We start from the raw sequence: 17,025 nt of genomic DNA, 5'->3' as shown, positions 1-17,025 counted from the left end.
ATTTAATTTTAAGTTTAATTAGACTTTAATAAAAAAAAAATTTTTAAAGTTTGATTTACTTTTTAAGTATTTTTAAATATTTTGGCTTTGTATTCGGTCGATAAGTGTTTCTTAAAATCATTACCCCTTTACCACCCCTACTTTTTTATATTTACTAAACTTAATTTTAAATTTAAACTTAATTTTAAACTAATTTAATTTTAAATAATGTTACTTATTTGATAAATACTTTTTAACATTTTTTGTTTAATGCATTCAACCCTATTCTAATGCGGTACACAGTTTTGATATAACACGATATAACAATTAAAACAATCTTCCTATGATATGATACTTTAATTACACGGTTTTCATATAGCATGACTTAATAAACTTAAACAACCCTCATATAACGAACTTCATTCTCTTAATAATTAGGAAATAATAAAGGCCTAGTTTGTATTTCTTTTTAGGTTATGTTTTACACGATTTCGATACAACACGAAATGAACTAGTTTTATTATATTATAGAAAGATTTAAATGTATTTTATAAAATAAATGATAAAGTCGTATGAATATTTTGTTTAGTATTAATATAATAATTTGTCACAATTATTAATTGGAATAAGATTAAATTAGGATTAAGATAAGTATTGTATCATAACTTAACAGTAATAATTAATTCAAAATACTCACAATTTAATTAAATTATTGATCAAAAATATTACAAAATACTGATCTATAACTAAATTTATTTATTCAATAATTTTAAACATTTTTGATCAACAATTTGTAAAATAATTAGTTACCATATTATACATTTATATAAATATGGTAGACATATTTTACTCATCTTGTTCTTCAATTTATTAACCATCCCGTATATTAAAATTATAACAATTAACAATTTATGATAATTTAAAACAAAGAGTAAAATAATTTGCAAAAGAATTGCATCAGATAAATGCATAATAAATACAATCCATTTAAAAAGAAAAATAAAAACGAAAAGAAACAAACAGAAAAAACATTCAATAAATAAGAAAAAAACATATAGAATAGTATTTGAAAACGTCCTACTCGATATTCGAATTACTTGTTCTATTTCTCTCATTCATTATTTCTCTCTCTCTCTCATTCTCGTTGGAAATAAGCGGCCATTTCAGGGTTCCCGAAAAAAATACGACATTGTTCGCCGTTCGTAGATGCAATCTACGAACGAGAGAGAGAGAGAGAGAAAGAGAGAGCCTTCATTGCTATGCGCAATTTCGACTGGCTGCCTCCCACGTGGCCCCTGGCGTCGTCGTCGTAGTCGTCGTAGTCGTCGTGGTGCAATTATCCACACACAGAACGACGCCCAACGTCATTTACATACTAAGTGTTACCGTTGCGTGCAGAGAGAGAGAGAATCGCTCGGATATATCGACGCGATTGCCTCGCATATGCGAGAATGAGCCAACCAACGAACGGAAACGGAAAACAGAGAGTGAAACAGAAAGAGAAAGAGAGAGAGAGAGAGAGAGAGGACCATTCGATCCAATGCAGATGCGTGAACGAACATTCAATTGGAAACTGTTATTGACGATATAAAACTCAGCAACACGTTATTGCAATCCTACTTATACACTTCATTTGAAGTATAATAAATATAATACAACAAGAAAAATATATATATATATCTTGTATGAGTTTTCGGTAACATTTCTCATAGAGTGTCCCCCCACCATAAACTAAGAGATTATTCTTCGAAGCATAAATCTTAGACCTTCGACCTTAAACCGTCGTCTCTCCCAGTTATATAAGAACCTTTTAGTTAGGGGGGTTGGTAGGAAATCCTAAAAGCCAAAAGGAAGAGTCTTCTCCGAGGTCATTCCATGTAGTATTTGTCGCGGAATTTAATTAAATCCCTAAGGCATGGAGATTCTAGTTCTCTCGAGAGTATCGAGAAAGAGAAAGAGAAAGAAAGAGAGAGAAAGAGAGAGAGAGATAGATAGAGAGATAGAAAATGTGAGAGTGAATTTCGAAGCACGCTTGGTGTTCGCGAGAACGTAGAGGACGACGATACGAGGTCCTGTAATACGACTTGTATAGAAGATAGAAGGGGGTAGGGTAGGAAATAGGGTAGAAGGAGAGTTAGGAGGGTGAGGTGGAGGAAAGGGAGAACGAGGATCGTCGAATACGTACGGTAGTAGGTAATAACGATGTGAAGCAAGGGAAGGGAGGGGGGTTGCAAGGAGGAACGCATAATACTAGACACCGGGGCCACTCGAGCGACTCATTAGGGGCTTTGCATATCGCGGCGTCAACCTCGAAAGGTTAACCAATATTGGCAGAACGCGCGTAATTACGTCCTCCGAGCTCATAGAGGCCATGTGTATAGCTCCAATAGTTACGCCCGGGCTCGGATGTGCAAACGTTTCCTACCTACCAATCTACCGACCAACCGACTACCCCGACCAACCATACTCTACAGCCTCCCATGTTACCACCAACCAATCCTCCTACTACTCCTATTTCTCCTCCTCCTACTACTACTACTACTAATACTACTTCTACTAATACTACTTCTACTTGCTCATGTCATCTTTGTCTTTTTTTGTTATTTAAAGTCATTAGTATATGATAGGGTTTTGTTTGGCTCGTTTGTATTAATTCAATAATTATTATTATTATTTTGTATTATTCTATTTCTCTAACTAATACTACTTCTACTTGCTCTTGTCATCTTTGTTTTATTTTTTATTTAGTCATTAGTATATGATAGGGTTTTGTTTGGCTCGTTTTTGTTGATTTAATAATTATTATTGTTATTTTGTATAACTGTTTTATTACAATTATTCTATTTCTCTAACTAATACTACTTCTACTTGCTCTTGTCATCTTTGTTTTATTTTTTATTTAGTCATTAGTATATGATAGGGTTTTGTTTGGCTCGTTTTTGTTGATTCAATAATTATTATTGTTATTTTGTATAATTGTTTTATTACAATTATTCTATTTCTCTAATTACTACTACTTTTATTTGTTCATATTATCTTTGTTTCTTTATTTAAAGCCATTAGTATATGATAGGGTTTTGTATGGCTCGTTTTTGTTGATTTAATAATTATTATTGTTATTTTGTATAATTGTTTTATTACAATCATTCTATTTCTCTGACTAATACTACTTCTACTTGCTCTTGTCATCTTTGTTTTTTTTTTTATTTAGTCATTAGTATATGATAAGATTTATTTGGTTAGTTATTGTTAAATCAATTATTATTATTATTATTATTATTATTATTATTGTTATTATTATTTTATATAATTGTTTCAGGATAATTATTCTATTTCTGCTACTGCTACTACTTTTATTTGTTCTTGTCATCATTGATTTCTTATTTAAGTCATTAATATATGATTAGATATTGTTTGGTCAGTCATTGTTGATTTAATTATTGTTATTTTATATAATAGTTTCAATATAATTATACAGTTTGTCCTACTGCTACTACTACTACTACTACTACTTCTACTTGTCCTTATATTTAAAATCATTAATATAGGGATAGAAATTAAATATATTTGTTACTGTTGATTTAATCTAGATGTCATAGTAATTGATTTTTTGATAATGAAATATAAATGTCTATTCTATTTGTGAAAATCAACATTAATTTACATAATGAAAAGTTCTAATGAAGTAGATCAACAAATTTAAATTATTATCCAATAAATTGAATTGGCAACTATGTCCAACCTGTTTTTCTATTTACTCAAAAAGAATCGTATGGACTTATTACACAAAATAATTATTAGGCCAATAAAGAGGACCAGTTTGCTTGATTCAATTATTTTATTAATTAGAATAATTATTTAAATAATAAAACAATTATTGGCATGAATGGATATACAATATATAAAAATTATCTCAAGTATTGTGCTAATGTGTGTACAATAAAATTATAAATGGATCTTTATCATTTCCTTTTTAGTATAATTACAAGTAATAATATGGTACATTAAAGTATTAAAATAAATCCCATTACATTTATTCCAATATAAATGTCATATTTACTTGATCCTAAAATCCAGTTATTATGTCTCAAAATTTGAAAATAACTGTCTTTATCTCCTTATCTCAAAATTATATTAAATATAATTAACAATGAGAATATATATATATAATATTGATGATAAGAAAGCTTTTTGACAATGAAAAGATGATTTATTAGTCTTTAATATTTCTGAAGAAAGTTTTGAAATTGATATCAAATGAAAGATAACATTAACCAATCATTTTCCTCTTTCTTATTATCTTTGTTTCGTATACATACAATAATATATATATAATATTAATATTATATTAATTTAAATAATTAATTAAATATGTGTGTGATGATTTTATATATTTATGTAATTATTATTATATAATATTAATATTATATTAATTTAAATTATTTGTGTGTGTGTTATCAATTATTTAAAAACAAAAGTATAATTAATACATATTGTAACTTTGAAGAACCAATGACTTAAAACGTTTATACTTGTGTATAGAAAATCTTAAGTATGGAATTCTATAACATTATTTATTTGTATTTTATTTTTTAAACCTCTTTGCATCTATTATTTTATTTATTAATTTATCATCAAATAATTTTCGAAAATAGACTATACGTGAGTAGGATTCTTTGGGATCTTTAAAACGTCATTTTTTTTTAAATGTTATAAACTATTTTTGATGTTGGATGATACGTGTGAGATTGCCAAACAATTGTTTGTTCTGAATTTTCCTTATTTGATGATGATTCTTCACTACTTATGCACCTCCAGGTAATTATTATTCGATGATCTTCATCTGATTCTCAGAATTTAATAAGAAATCCTTCAGATTAATTAATTTCAGTTAATTCTTCTTATTTTCACTACTCTTATATTTTTATTTAATTTCGTGTATCCATATTTTAGGTTTCTCATATATAAAACTAGAAAGCAAAGAAAATATAAGCGTTATCAATAATACACCTATTATAGTTCAATGTATATTATAGCCCAAAATTATGTAATATGCAAATAATAAAAAAATAATTGTTAATATATAAAAACAAATATATTATTAATAGTAAGTAGTACAAAAACTATTATGTACGCTTTTTGTTAATTCACAAACACCGATACAAGAACAAATAATGGTGATTGGATAAAGTGATTCCTTTGACTTTGATCTGCAGACAACAAGCAAAACTACTTCGAAATTTTAGGTTAAAGCTGATAACCGTTATCAAAAATGTTATTGGTCAATAAGGAGACACAAAATGTATACGTTATTTTGAAGAAGACAATGAAATTATTGAATAAAATATCGATACATTAATATGTAACTTGAAAGTTACACATAAAAGATTAACAAGAATAACTTGTAAGATAACAATTTGTGACAATAATTAATGTACAAAGTTTTGGTTAAAAGTATTTTAAAATCATTGAATAATACCTAACTAACCTAAAAACTTTTTGCCCGCCAATTTTGGAAAAAATTTCCAACACGAAATTATATTATATTAAACTTGGTTATCATTTAATAAAGATTTTCATTCTTATTACGAAGGAAAATAATTTGTTAGTCTCTGATATTATAAAATTAATAATAAAGAATATTATAAAATTATTCAATAATATCTAACTAACCTTAAAAATTTTTTGCCCGCCAATTTTGGAAAAAATTTCAAACACGAAATTATATTATATTAAACTTAGTTATCACTTAATAAAGATTTTCATTCTTATCACGAAGGAAAATAATTTGTTAGTCTCTGATATATTGTTAAGAGTATTATAAAATTATTCAATAATATCAAATTAACCATAAAACTTTCTGCCCGCCAATTCTGAAAAAAATTTCTAGCACGAAATTATATTATATTAAACTTTGTTATCACTTAATAATGATTTTCATTCTTATCACGAAGGAAAATAATTTGTTAGTCTCTGATATATTGTTAAGAGTATTATAAAATTATTCAATAATATCGAATTAACCTAAAAACTTTTTGCCCGCCAATTTTGGAAAAAATTTCTAACACGAAATTATATTATATTAAACTTTGTTATCACTTAATAAAGATTTTCATTCTTATCACTAAGGAAAATAATTTGTTAGTCTCTGATATATTGTTAAGAGTATTATAAATTTATTCAATAATATCAAATTAACCATAAAACTTTCTGCCCGCCAATTTTGAAAAAAATTTCAAGCACGAAATTATATTATATTAAATTTGGTTATCATTTAATAAAGATTTTCATTCTTATCACGAAGGAAAATAATTTGTTAGTCTCTGATATATTGTTAAGAGTATTATAAAATTATTCAATAATATCAAATTAACCATAAAACTTTCTGCCCGCCAATTTTGAAAAAAATTTCAAGCATGAAATTATATTATATTAAATTTGGTTATCATTTAATAAAGATTTTCATTCTTATCACGAAGGAAAATAATTTGTTAGTCTCTGATATATTCGAAGAATGTCTATCGTCTTTAAATCGATATGAAACGATAGGAGGACTTTCTGTGGTGATTTTTTATTCAAAGCTCCGCACGTTCCGTGAACGGTCGGTCGTTCGGAGGAGTCCAAGGAGGGTGCAAAAGAATGACGAGACGAGGGTGAAAAAAGAAAAAGAAAGGAAAAAAGGGGGTCCATCCTACGCTAACGGCTAAATCGAAAAGAGAAAAAGCGTCGAAAGAAAGACCATACTGAGGGATCCCTTATGAAGAATGGCGTTTTTATTAAATAGGCGTGTCGGATGGCAGATAGTTTCCTTATTTTTTAAGGAATTTTATTTTCATCTCACTCAAAATTGTTTTCTTTAATAAATTAAATATATCTTCTCGATTTTTATTTTCTTATTTTTAATCTTTCGAATTCAATACAACATTTTGTTTATTTATTTAAATATATAAAAAAAAAACAATCATGATTGTATATCAAGAATCAACTAAGTTTCCTCGTTCAAATTGAAATATAAAATTTCTAATCTTTAATTATTTAAATAGAATTATTAATTTCAATTTATCTTTAGTGTGAGATAAAGTTTAAACAATTTAAAATATGTAATTTTTAAAGTACTGATTATACTGTTATTCTAATTTCGATATAACAAAAAATAAACAAAAACTGGTTTTACAAATTTATTATTTCTGCACGTCAAAATTAGAACAACTTTCAATTTCTAATCTCTAAAATTCCATTACTCCTATTATAAATTTATTGTTAACACGAAAGAAAAAAATGATATAATTGTTCTTTAAAATTTAATTTTTCAATTCGTAAAAGTCAAAAGTATTTCTAATTTCTAATCAACTAGAGTACGACTCGAACTTTTATTTAATCATCAATATTAGAGAAAAAGAAAAATAATTGTCTACTAAAAATCAACTAAATTTACTCGTTAAAAATTGAAATACGATTTCTAATCAAATTCTAATCGAGTTCTTACGAATAATCCTTCTAATCTCTAATCTCTAATTGCTAAAACATAATTCGTATAACAAATAATTATTCTTGAACATGGGAAAAAAAAAGAAGAAAACACATGATCATCTTTTTCTAATCTATCAAACTTCTTTCCATCAAAATCAATGAAAACTTCCTAATATCTAATATCATTCGATACAATCATTTGTCCAATAAAACAAGAAAAATAATAAAACATAACGTTGAAGGAATCGTTTGATCAGAAAAAAAGAAATAAAAATTCCTAAAATAATTCGTAATCGAGATAAAGCCTCGTTCTCGAGAAACTTGATGATTTTCATAGAAATCCGTAAGGTTTTGAATACCGACAGTAAAACAATAGACCACATCTCGACGAGGACGTTTTAAAGTGACGAGCAGTCAGTCCGTAGACCGTATCGAGGGAGTGTAGTAACTGAGGAAATGGTATGAGAATGAGGAGTATGAGGAGAAAGGGTCGTCGTATTATTACGCAAGTAAATTAATAGAGGCTCCGGACCTCTCCAAGTAAAGAGAAAGAGAAAGGAGGGGTGGATTGTACGATAAACAATACCTACTCCAGAAGTTCCTTTTCCCTCTTACTCTCTCCCTTTTACCAATGGTATATTCTAAAGGAGAGAAAGAGAGAGAGAAAGAGAGAGAGAGAGAGAGAGAGAGAAAGGAGAGTCGTCTACCCTGTTAGACCCGTAGCAGGAGACGTTATAGATACCTGGTGAACGAGGAGGAATAGTAGTAGTAGTAGTAGTAGTGGTAGTGGTAGTGTCTCGAGTGTAGGAAAGCCGGTAGTGCGCATTTATAGACGTGTGGGTTCGTTCGTGTGGACACGAGGGTTGCTAAGCAAAGCAAGTAAAGCACCTGTGGGAGCTGCTGCTGCTGCTTGGTAGTAACAGTAGAGGGTATGAAGGTGGGTGAGCAGAGAGACAGCAAGGAGGAAGAGGTGGTGGAAGAGAAGGAAGAGGAGGAGGAGGAGGAGGAGATGGAGGTGGAAGGAGGTGGTGGAAGATGGGTGGGAGTAGTAGAAAGGGAGTATAGAACGAGAGAGTAACTGAGTGAGTGTGATGGAGAAAGAGATAGATAGATAGAGAGAGAGAGAGTGAGAGAGTGAGAGAGTCTGGTGAACGGGCGAGCCAACCCTGGGAGGAAGCCAATCAATAAACTCACTCGCTTGCTCTCCTACGGAGAGAGACCTACTGCTCTCCCTATGCTCGCGATCTGCCCGTATACCATATACCCAACCTGGAAGCCTCCATTATGTACGCCCACTCGGCTGCCTACAGCCATTTTGTAGCCGTTTCGTCGTGCACGTTTTCTCCTCTCCTTCCTTCTTTCTTTCTTTCTTTCCTTTCTTTTATTTTCTTTTATTTTCTTTTCTTTATTTCTTGCTTACTTGCTTTATCGTGTTCCTTATTCTATCCTTCTTCTCGTGAAACGCTCACATTATATTCTATTTCCCTCCCTAGATTTCGAAAGTTCCGAGGGATAAGAAGAATGCTTTAAAAAACGAACGAGGAGTGTTTTACCTTGAAAATGTCAATTCTCTCTTCTATCTTCTTCCGTCTAAGGTGTGGAATTGTGAAATACGATTGGCTTTTCCTGGAATGATTATTGAATTTTCTCCTTTTTTTTTCTTTTTTTGTTATGCTGGGGATAATAAATAATATTTTTGTCTTTCGGTGTCATTCTTTCTATGGTGTTTCTTCTTCTTCTTCTTTTTCGTGTCTTTCGAAGGTCGTAAGAACTCCTTCTTGTGGAATTCGAAAGTACGGAAGTGTGGAAACGAGGGCAGATCGTTTACACACCAAGTGTTTCCAATTAAGATCCCTCTGGATGATCTTTTAGCCCACGTCATTTTGTCAACGGCGTTAGGCACATGCGCTTCCAAAATAGTTGTCTCTCTTTCTTTATTTCTTTCTATCTTTCTTTCCTTTTTTCTTTTTTTTTTCTTTTCTTTTTCTACGCTTTACACTCGTTCACACTGTCACCATACTTTATTTCATTCGGTATGGGATCTTGTTTAGATTTTTATAGCGGAGTAGATATCTTGTTACGAAAATCTCCTTTGGGTTTCTCCTTATGCGTCAACAAATTTTTACTTCTTTATACGAACTCCTTTGGTTTTATTCATTTTATTGTCAAGTATTCGTTTCTTTTTTCTTTTAGGGAATATTTATTTATTTAATTTTTTAATTGAGATTGATTTAATTTCACTGTTAAGATGGCGGGACATTTGTTTTAATGTTCTAAAAGTGATTTGAGGTTATGGTAGTGTATGATTATTTATTAATTTTCTTATCATTTCAGTAGAATATAAAATTGTTCAGTTCGTATTATTATGTTGTATTTTAGTTTATGAAATTATTTATGTAAATATATGTAGTATTAAACAATTTTTTTTATAAAAATCTATGTATTACTTTGAGATTTATCAAATTTTATTCGAGATTGATTGAAAAATTGTTTATAATATTCTTAAAGTTATATTAAAACATTATTTATGAAGTTTTCGAAGAAAAACCAGTTTTATTGAAGAATTTGATAAATTTATATAAAAAAAAAAATTTGTTGGAAAAATGATAACACGTAAAATATGAAGAACCTTGTTAATATTCTAAAAAGTGATAAGGGTTAGGATATTATGGAAGTTAAGTTTGACATATTATTGAGGTATTTTGAAGGATTATGACGTGTGAAATTGGAGCGAGCCTCTGGTAAACATCGAAATTAGTTAATCGTAGGAATCGTTTGTCGAAGAAAAAGAAGAAGAGGAAAATAAGGCAAGGTAGAAAAAAAAGAAAGAAAAAAGAAGAAGAAAAAAAAGAAAAAGAAGAAGCTTTCAGGAGCTTTGGGTATCGCACTAACAAGCGACGCCCTCTTCTCGCCATCGATAATCCCACTTTCTTGCAAGATGAAGTGCGAGGGTTCTAGAATTGACAGCACCCTCGTAACTCTCCTCCGTGAGAAGAAGGAACAGGCTTTCTTCAGCGCATCACATTTTTCTCCACGGATTAACTCTACGGAATCTCGACGACGTGTCTCACGTGTGTGGTGCAGAGAATATCTCTGACTCCTCTAAAAATCCTATCTTTCTTTTACACGAACCTTAAACTACACGGAATTAACTACTTTTTACGATTTTTATCTCATTCGTATAATTATTTATTCTAATTTGTATTTTTTTGTCTCATTTCAATAACACGTTTGTAAAAAATATTTCGTTATTCATTAATAGTATGAGAGTAAAATTTAATATAAAAAATATAGAACAATTGTAATTCACGAATTAATTTGAACATAACCTAAAAACGAAACAACGCATGAGACCTGACTTTTTTTTTCTTTTCTAATATAATTGTACCATCTTCTAATCGAGTTATAAGATTATTCATTTATTTAATTAATAAGAGTAATGTATAATTTGTGTAAAATTTATGACAATAAATTCTTTTGTATTATTTTATCTACAAAAGAAATTATGAAACATGTTAGATAAGTATTTATTATATAAGGTGTTTCATTCAACGCGTTGATAATAGTTTTAGTTTCATATGATTTCAGTCTAGATAGAATAGATCTAATCATAACTAAATCTAAAAGAAATAAAAGTTGATAACATAAAACAATCCCGAGGTATAACCTAAACAAAACTTAGCGAACAATAGAAATTTTTCAATCAGATCATATAACTTGTTATTTCTCATTAATGATTTCACAAATTAAAACGGATGAGATTATACTAATGCAGAAGATATAAAACACTATGAATGCAATAATAAATTTGTCATCAACATGTATAATTACATTATTTCATCTAGAAAGAATCGAAACCAAAAGAAAACGCAAAAATAACCTAAAAAACTTTAGCAAATATTTTCTAATGCGACTATAAAACCTTCTATATTCCCCATTACTAATTCAACAAATGTCAAAGACATATTAAAACGAATTAAAAAATACAAAAATGAGACTAATATCGAATACGTAAGAAGTTGCGTTATAAACGAAAAGTAATAAAAATTTCATTGAACCCACAAATGACGATGGAAACAAAACAACGTTACAAATAAATACAAATGCCAAAAGAGATATATATCAAATACAAATAATCATGAAAAGAAAATTATACAAATGTTAAGGAAATAAAACCGCGGTAGGAATTAATTTGAAGAATAATATACCGTGGAAAGGCATATTGTTCGAAAGGATATTACGGATTCACGATAACGATAAGCGTTCACAAGACCAAAGTAGGTATAGTAGGTACAGTATGAGAGATCGTGACTCTTGTTTTAATGGCGGCAAGCGAATGGTATCGAAAGGGGAATGGAAAGAGAAAGACATAGACTAAAAGAGAAAGAGAAAGAGAGAGAGAGAAACAAGAGGAGAGTAGATTCGAAGTGGTGGTTTAATCTAATGGAGCCGAGAGACCATGAAACTTGGTGATAAACTTACCCGTAGGCAGCCAGGGTCGGATCGTAAGGGTAGTAACCCGTGGCAGTAGGTTGAAGAGCAGCCGTACCCCATGCAGCACCCATATCCGCCGTCATTCCCATCCCCGTAGCGTCCTTCAGACCGTATGGATTTCCCTGCAAGAAAAAAGGATAAAAACAAAATGATAAAAAAGAAAGAAAGAAGAAGAAGAAGAAGAAGAAAGAAGAGAATCGTTTCAATTGATTCCTTTTTTTCTTTTTAGATTCTCTCTTTTAACTCGGTTTATTTTGTTTCTTTAATTTTTTTTCCTTCGTCGTCGCGTACACTTTCATACTCGAGGAGCTGAATTTTTCAGACTCTTATCTTGATTATTCTACAAAAAAAAAGAAAAAATGAGAGAATGAAGGAAAAAAATTCGCTGGGAATAAAAAGGAAAAGTGTTATTTTCGACAACGTATCCTTCGACGTTTATATTTACTTCTCATCGTTCGTTGTTTAATAATTTCTATGATTAACTTGAAATAATCCCGTTCATTTGTTCGTTCTCTAATATTCTATCGATGTTGGTAACATTGTTCCATATTTGTTTAAGCTTAAAAAAAAATATTTAACCTTTTGACGATCTTTATTTCTATCATAAATTGTAGGTTAGGTTATATTAGGTGTATCCGAATTGTTATTGCTGTTGTATATAATTTTGTTATATTTGCGAATAGCCAAAAATTGTATAGAACAATTTTGTTTTGTTAAAACGTTCCTCTTATCGTCAAATATTACAAATTTAATTCACAAGTGTATCGACTTAGCTGTAAAATAGCAAAATTTAAATCATCGAATCGTTTTTTTGTAAAAACTCTTGGTGGTTTCTCAAACAAAGATAGAATTTTTTCCGTATAATATCGTTTCCAATTGCAAAAGAAAAAAAAGGAATAAAATCATACAGTTCGCGGTTATATTTTCCACACAGACACCCGGTATATATTTGATAGTAAATGCATAAGTGGGAGAGAATACGTGGAACAGATTCACGAAGCATTCGAATGAAATATTACTTACGAATCCACGAGGATATGACGTTCTCGGAATTGAAGAATGATCGATGTATCGTCTTAAATGTCGAGTTCACGCGAGCCATGATATTACGTAGTCGGTTAAATGCAGATCGGTCGATCGATCAATCGGTTCGAGCCATCAATCAATGGGATATGAATGTACGCGTGCTACCCGCTCGGAAGTAACGCCTGTGGAATTTGAATTCGCGTATGATATGGGAGAAAAAGAAAAAAGTGAATAAAAAATGAAAAAAAGAAAAGAAAAAAAACAGAAAAAATTTTATACGCGCGTATATGAAAGAAATGAAAAAAATGATGGAACAAAAAGGAAAAAAAAAAATAAAAAAAGAGAGAAAATAAAAAATTCTCTAACAGGAGCCAGGAACAAAAGTGGCTTTGCCATTGTGTGCGAAATGTGAACAATATAGGGACAAAAAAAATGAAGAAGAATCGTCTGATGTTCTTTCTCATGGCGTTTCCTATTTTTTCATTTTTTTCTTTTTTCTGTTCATTTTTCAAATTCGGTATAACGAATTAACGAGCTCGTTGGAAAATAATCGAGAAAACGATTACAAGTTGATAAGGCGGAGACAGAATATGAGTACGCGATGAAAGTAAATTTTCGAATGGATAATCGTTCTCAATGTTTAAATTTTATCTTGTGTCATCAATTCTAGTTTTCAAGAAATTTTTTATCAATATTTGTTAATAAATTGTAAAATTTGGCTGTTTCTAGCTAAATAATGTTGTTGTGTTTAAAAATATGATTTGACATACTATATTAACTAATTCAAAACACACTGATTCAGTATACCAATGAATATAGTTTATACTAATCTAGCATATTCTATTAACTAATTGAACAAACGAATTTATTTCGTATAAACTAACTCGCTATATCAATAAATTTAGTATATACTAATTCTGTATGTTATACTAATTAATTAGTACACACTACTTGATGGTTATTTAATATAATATAATTAATTTACAATTCGTATAATAAGTTACTATAATATATATATATATTAACTTCAAAAGAAAACAATTCTAAGTTTCACAGATATGAAATGAATTCTATATAAAAATTAGCAAAACAAAAAAATTAGTAAAAAAATTTCAGGGTTTTTTGTATGTAAATATTTACATACGTCTATTACTGATTTAAGATTAATAAGAGGATTAATATAAAAAAAACGTGAGATATCCTGTCCTCCTTCTATAATGTGTTTAGTAACATGCTTGGGTGTTAGGTAGCTAATGGTAGCACAATAGGATATTATTAGAACGGTGGCTTAGAGAGTTCTGGCGCCAGGGGGTTTCGTGTTACACCATCTCACTCAAATTCTTAATTCCTTTACTAGACCTACAACACCCACATCCATCTTCGACCTATTTCAATTTTTGAACGATCAAAAAATATCTTTCATTCTGCACTTGCAATTTAACAACAATGTTCGGGTAATCCTGCATTAACTCCTTAGATTGTTATTAATCGTATTATTTGACTTAATAAAAATATTCGTAATATTATTTAATTGCTTGTAATATAATATAATTTAATAAAAAATATTTTTTTTTCGAGAAATTAATTTAGAATTGAGTTACGATAAATAAAAATTAAACCAAAAAATAGAGAAATATATTTAACGCAAATTATTATTCATTCCTTTTCGAATTATGTAATCCCAAAAACGAAATATCAAGTCTAGTGATAATTATAGTCGATTTTTTTAAGGTTATGTTGCTAAGATTAACTCGAACAAGACATGCACAAGTGTATAAAACAAAAATGACATTAAAAATGTTTACATATAAAAATCTAACATGATTAAGATGATAATGAGAGCATTGACGTTTTAACAATGTTAAAACGTGTTTAAACAAAAAGCTTATGAAACCTTAAACGGAGGAAGCTAAATTCCAAATATTTCCAAGTTTCTTTCAAACTCCCGATCCCTTTTCCCGTTGGATGCGGCATTAAACCAGTGGTACCACTTTAAACTCCTCGGAATGTGCAGCAGCACCTCGACGATCCTGGTGTTCTTCTGTTTTTACAATCGATCGATCCACCATCCAATATTCGTCCACCTTTGCTTTTTCTTTCACCTTTCGAAAAGAGAAGAAACCCTCTCACCTTCCGCCAATTGAATTTTGTATTTATTTTTCTTCTTTTTTTTTCTCTCTCTCTGTTTCTCTCTCTCTCTCATTTTCAAACGTCCTCCACGAATGTTCCCAGTTTTAGTATACGGTAAGATATATAAACTTCTGTAAATGGTTATTGCCTTGGAAATATCACTAAATCCTTCTTCTCATCCACAATCCTTTTATACTTCTTTTATCATCGGGTTTTTGCCTTTCTCGTTTTTTTTTTCCCAACTCTTTTCTTTTTACCGAAGACGAATCCAATCAATTTCAAAGTGGCATAAAGCAACCCAAACTTACATTCAAACTCGTAGAAACAATACCGAGTGAAGTGCGGAAATTGTTCCTTTTTCCTACACATCGATTCTCAAATGCGATCGTTACGACCCTTTTGTTGCTACGTAAATACCCACACATACACGTATGCATGTATGTACATGTAGGGTGAGGAACGATCGTCTTGAAATAACGAAGGGAGAATACACTGGGACGTCATTACCCTCAACGATAACGAGAATCGATGTTTTTCTCTTCTTTCTATCATTTTCCTCTTTTTTGAAGTTCGTTATGAAAAGTGGAACAATTGTTCGTTCGATGTATCTTGATGTAATCGATAAGCATTGTCTTATTAATTATTTTGCTAATCAGATAAATAAATTCACTCGAGGAAAAAGTTTTTTCTTATTTTAATGAAAAAATTTAACAATTTCTTTTTTTCATATAGTGTACTTTTGTATCTTTATAATTGTTTTGTGGTCAACATTTTTTTTTTCATCTTTCGGTCTTGTTCAATTTTTTTCATGATTTATACATATTTGATATTAAAATTTTCAGATTGAACCTGTCTTATGTCACATGTAACTATAATGCATCATGTCCGCAAATTTTATTAATTTTTTTACCAGTCTGAGTTGCATTCTTCCTTTTTTTTATGATAAATTTCGAAACGTATTTAATTTCTTCTTTTCACTCATTTTCAAAATTTTAGCTTTTAATACAGATAAGTATTGTCAGATCTGATTAATATTAGCAGAGTTATACGATTCTAAAGCCATCTATCAGGAAAATATGAAGCAACTTTCTACCTAACCTAATATTTGTATGTGTTATTTGGTATAGTTGTATAGTAATGGTATTTATTGTATTAAATAAAGTTATAATAGTATAATTTTATTTATAAAATGGTTATTTGTAATATTAGAAAGCTGTTTAATAGTATTTCTAGTAGTATTTATAGTAAAGAATAGCATTTATACTATTTATACTACTAAATATTAGTAATAATATTCATAGCATATAATAGTAATTTAATAGTATTTAATACAGTAAAATTTATTATAGTAGTATTTATTATAGTAGTATTTAATAGCAATGTAGTAGAGTAGTATGTAAGGTATTAGTATGTATAATAATAAATATCAATGTAGTAGTACTTGTTGCATTAAATAGCAATACAGTATTATATTATTATAGTGATTTTATGGTAATATAGTAGATAGTAGTAGATAATAGTAGATAGTAGTCTATAGTGACATACAGTAGTATAGTATTATAAATATCAAATTCAGAATAAAAAAATCAAATAAAATTAGATTTGCAATAATCAAGACAAAATGTTACACAATTATAACAAAAATGAATAATAATAAATCTAAAATAAAATAAAATTTGTTACGCTTAACAAAATGATTTTCAAAATAATAATTTATCGTGATTTAATTTAAATACAGTTATTATTTATTATAAATCAATCAATCAATCCATTTGGTGAAGAAAAAAGGATTATTAAATGGAAAGATAAATAAATAAGAAAATCTCGTAGAGAAAGTGATGAACGTCATAGGAGAGACCTTTTAGTTTAGGCTTCTGTGAACCACCGTCCCGATAGATAATCAAATTAACGACGACAAAGAGTACG

At 29.4% G+C, this 17,025-nt stretch overlaps 1 protein-coding gene across 1 annotated transcript in view; it reads right to left on the bottom strand.

Moving 5' to 3' along the window:
* The window catches only part of LOC122515479 (homeobox protein araucan), an 85,994-nt gene that overhangs the window by 26,657 nt on the left and 42,312 nt on the right, over positions 1 to 17,025 (bottom strand). The window contains exon 4 of the mRNA XM_043632847.1: positions 11,932 to 12,065. Coding sequence (XP_043488782.1) covers positions 11,932 to 12,065 — 134 coding nt within the window. The remainder of the gene's footprint in view (positions 1 to 11,931; positions 12,066 to 17,025) is intronic.

This window comes from Polistes fuscatus, unplaced genomic scaffold (assembly GCF_010416935.1).
Source record: "Polistes fuscatus isolate 324 unplaced genomic scaffold, CU_Pfus_HIC Scaffold18, whole genome shotgun sequence".
NCBI lineage: Eukaryota > Metazoa > Arthropoda > Insecta > Hymenoptera > Vespidae > Polistes > Polistes fuscatus.
The sequence above is the reverse complement of the archived record's forward strand: the minus strand, read 5'-3'. Positions and strand labels throughout refer to the sequence as shown.